Here is a 2,326-nt window from a genome sequence, read left to right on the forward strand (position 1 = left end):
TTAATTTAAGTAAATTTTATACTTTAAATGTATGAATAATGTTCCTCAATGCATTAAATTCATTTAGATTCAATTGTGTAGAAGATTAAAATATGATTATTAAAAATATTTATGTATTGAAAACAAATAAAAGACACGAAAAAATATCGCATTCATCCACTTTTATTCTTTTATGTTCACATTTGTCTATACTTATTATTCTTTCGTTTAATATGTGAAATTTTAATTCAAATTGAAACAAATGCAAAGGTAAGAAAAGGAATGATACAAATTTCCATCGCATTTTTATCAACAAACGCCAAAAAAATAGGGCATACAAAGCAATTTGAAAACGAACCACCGCTAAATGCTAATAGCAAATTTAATGGCCTTGCATATCGTGTGCAAAATAGAAACTTTATCGATTGCAATCAGTTGGGGCCTTTTAGTGACACCATAAAATGTGAAAATTGTTTAACAAAAATGGGCCAGCAACTTTCCCGTTCGCAATAACGATTCCCGTACTCACTTTTACGAAAGAAAAGAAATGTAAAAAGATATATTTATGAAAACTTCAACAAATTCAGTTTGTCATTAGCGTGTCAACGTGCTGATCATTTTCAAATGAAAAATTGGCTCAAAAAACACAAATCAAATACACCAATAAATGTGTCTTATTTGAAATATCTAATAAGTAAATTGATTCAAATAAATGAACATCTGTTTGTGATCACTCGAAACACCACAGTTTACTATAGTTTTGCTCATTTACGTATTTTCAATACACATTGACTATTCTTTGTTTAATCTATTTGTTGAGTATTGAGAAATACACAAGAAAAACGAAAATACGTCTTGGTAGGTTTAGTAGTGAGTGTAAGACTGACTATTTATTAGAAAACTTTAAATACATTGGATACTTGATAACTATAGTGAATCCATAAGCTACTCAATACTATTCAATACGGTTCTATTTTGATTAATATAAAATGCATTTTACCTGTATTTTCGTTAGATAAATTTGCTTGAGTCGATTCAACAGACGTGTTTCTCACTGGTCGTAATCGAAAATTCGGTGAAATTAAAAAAAAAAAAATATTTCAAAAATTAATAACTGAAGACTACTAAGAAGTCAATTTGTTTGAAACTATTTGTTATGTTACTACCAAACGTGAATGATTGGCGCCCATCAAACTTGATAAAGAAAAAAGTTTTCATTTATCTCGTTTTTCTTGCGATCGTTGGTTGTATTTTATGGTAATTATCACATAACAAACCGGCGAAGGCGGTTCAATATTCAAATACAAATAAAATTTCAGGAGTTCAAAAAAACCATCATCGACAAAGTTCAGCGATGAAAATGTCGTGATAAAACCTAGAGAGAAACCATGGTTTTTTAAAGACGGAAAAGTGGCGGCAGTGCGAGCAAAGTATTCAAACGAGCTCGGTAGACATGATGCAAAGTTAATGCCGTGGCAAGATCCAAGTGATCGCTTTGAAAATCAGCTGATGTTCATTCCGCCAAATTATGATGAGAAAAAGGTGGAGAAAAACAAAACGATTTTATTCTATAATTTTGAAGAGGAACCATGGTGGTACATTCATGATAAATGGTTTACAAATAAAAGGTGTCCAGTTCATCGATGTCAATTCACAAAGAATCGCAAGGAAGCAAATACGGCCGATTTTATCATGTTTACCAGACAACGTGACACACAACATTTAACTAAACAACCACATCAAGTTTACGCATTTTCTAGACTCGAGAGTCCACTTACTTGGCACGAAACATTTCCAAGTAATTTTTTTTTTAATTGAATATTTTGTTAATATAAAAATTATTCAATTTGAATTTCAGACTCAATCATTTATAATTGGACAATAACATATAGGTAAAAGTTTCTTTTTTAAGTGAAATATCTTACCCAAAGGAAAATCTATTTGATCAAAACCAAAAACATATATATCGTTAAATTTCCAGGCACGACAGTACGATTCCAATTCATTACTCGAAGTGGGTGTATTTCGATCCGCGAATAAAGCAAATGAAACAAACTCGAAACTATGCCCGAAATAAAACGAAAAAAGTCGCTATGATTGTGTCGAACTGTGCAGCAAATAATGATCGACAGATATACGCAGAGACACTCCAGAAATACATCGAAGTTTGAACTACAGATCATGAGTTAATGACTATTTTCTTATGTTTCAATTGCTTTTATTGTCATTTACAATAGGTTGACATATACGGTAGATGTGGAACGAAAAATTGTTCCAAAAAGGGAGAATGGAACAAAGAGTCATCATCGTGTCTAGATCTCATATCAAAAGAATATAAATTCTATTT

General features: G+C 30.9%; 1 protein-coding gene across 1 annotated transcript; it reads left to right on the forward strand.

The window, feature by feature from the left end:
- Positions 1-241: 241 nt before the first annotated feature.
- LOC116346121 (glycoprotein 3-alpha-L-fucosyltransferase A-like) lies at positions 242-2,324 on the forward strand (the record flags this gene model as incomplete). Its single annotated transcript, XM_031776028.1, has 5 exons — positions 242-249; positions 1,299-1,777; positions 1,838-1,871; positions 1,961-2,144; positions 2,217-2,324. Coding segments are annotated over exons 1-5 (813 nt in total), but the record flags the coding sequence as incomplete, so codon positions are not given.
- Positions 2,325-2,326: the final 2 nt, after the last annotated feature.

Source organism: Contarinia nasturtii, unplaced genomic scaffold, assembly GCF_009176525.2.
Source record: "Contarinia nasturtii isolate CC-2019 unplaced genomic scaffold, AAFC_CNas_1.1 Cnas_scaffold_1435, whole genome shotgun sequence".
Taxonomy (NCBI): domain Eukaryota; kingdom Metazoa; phylum Arthropoda; class Insecta; order Diptera; family Cecidomyiidae; genus Contarinia; species Contarinia nasturtii.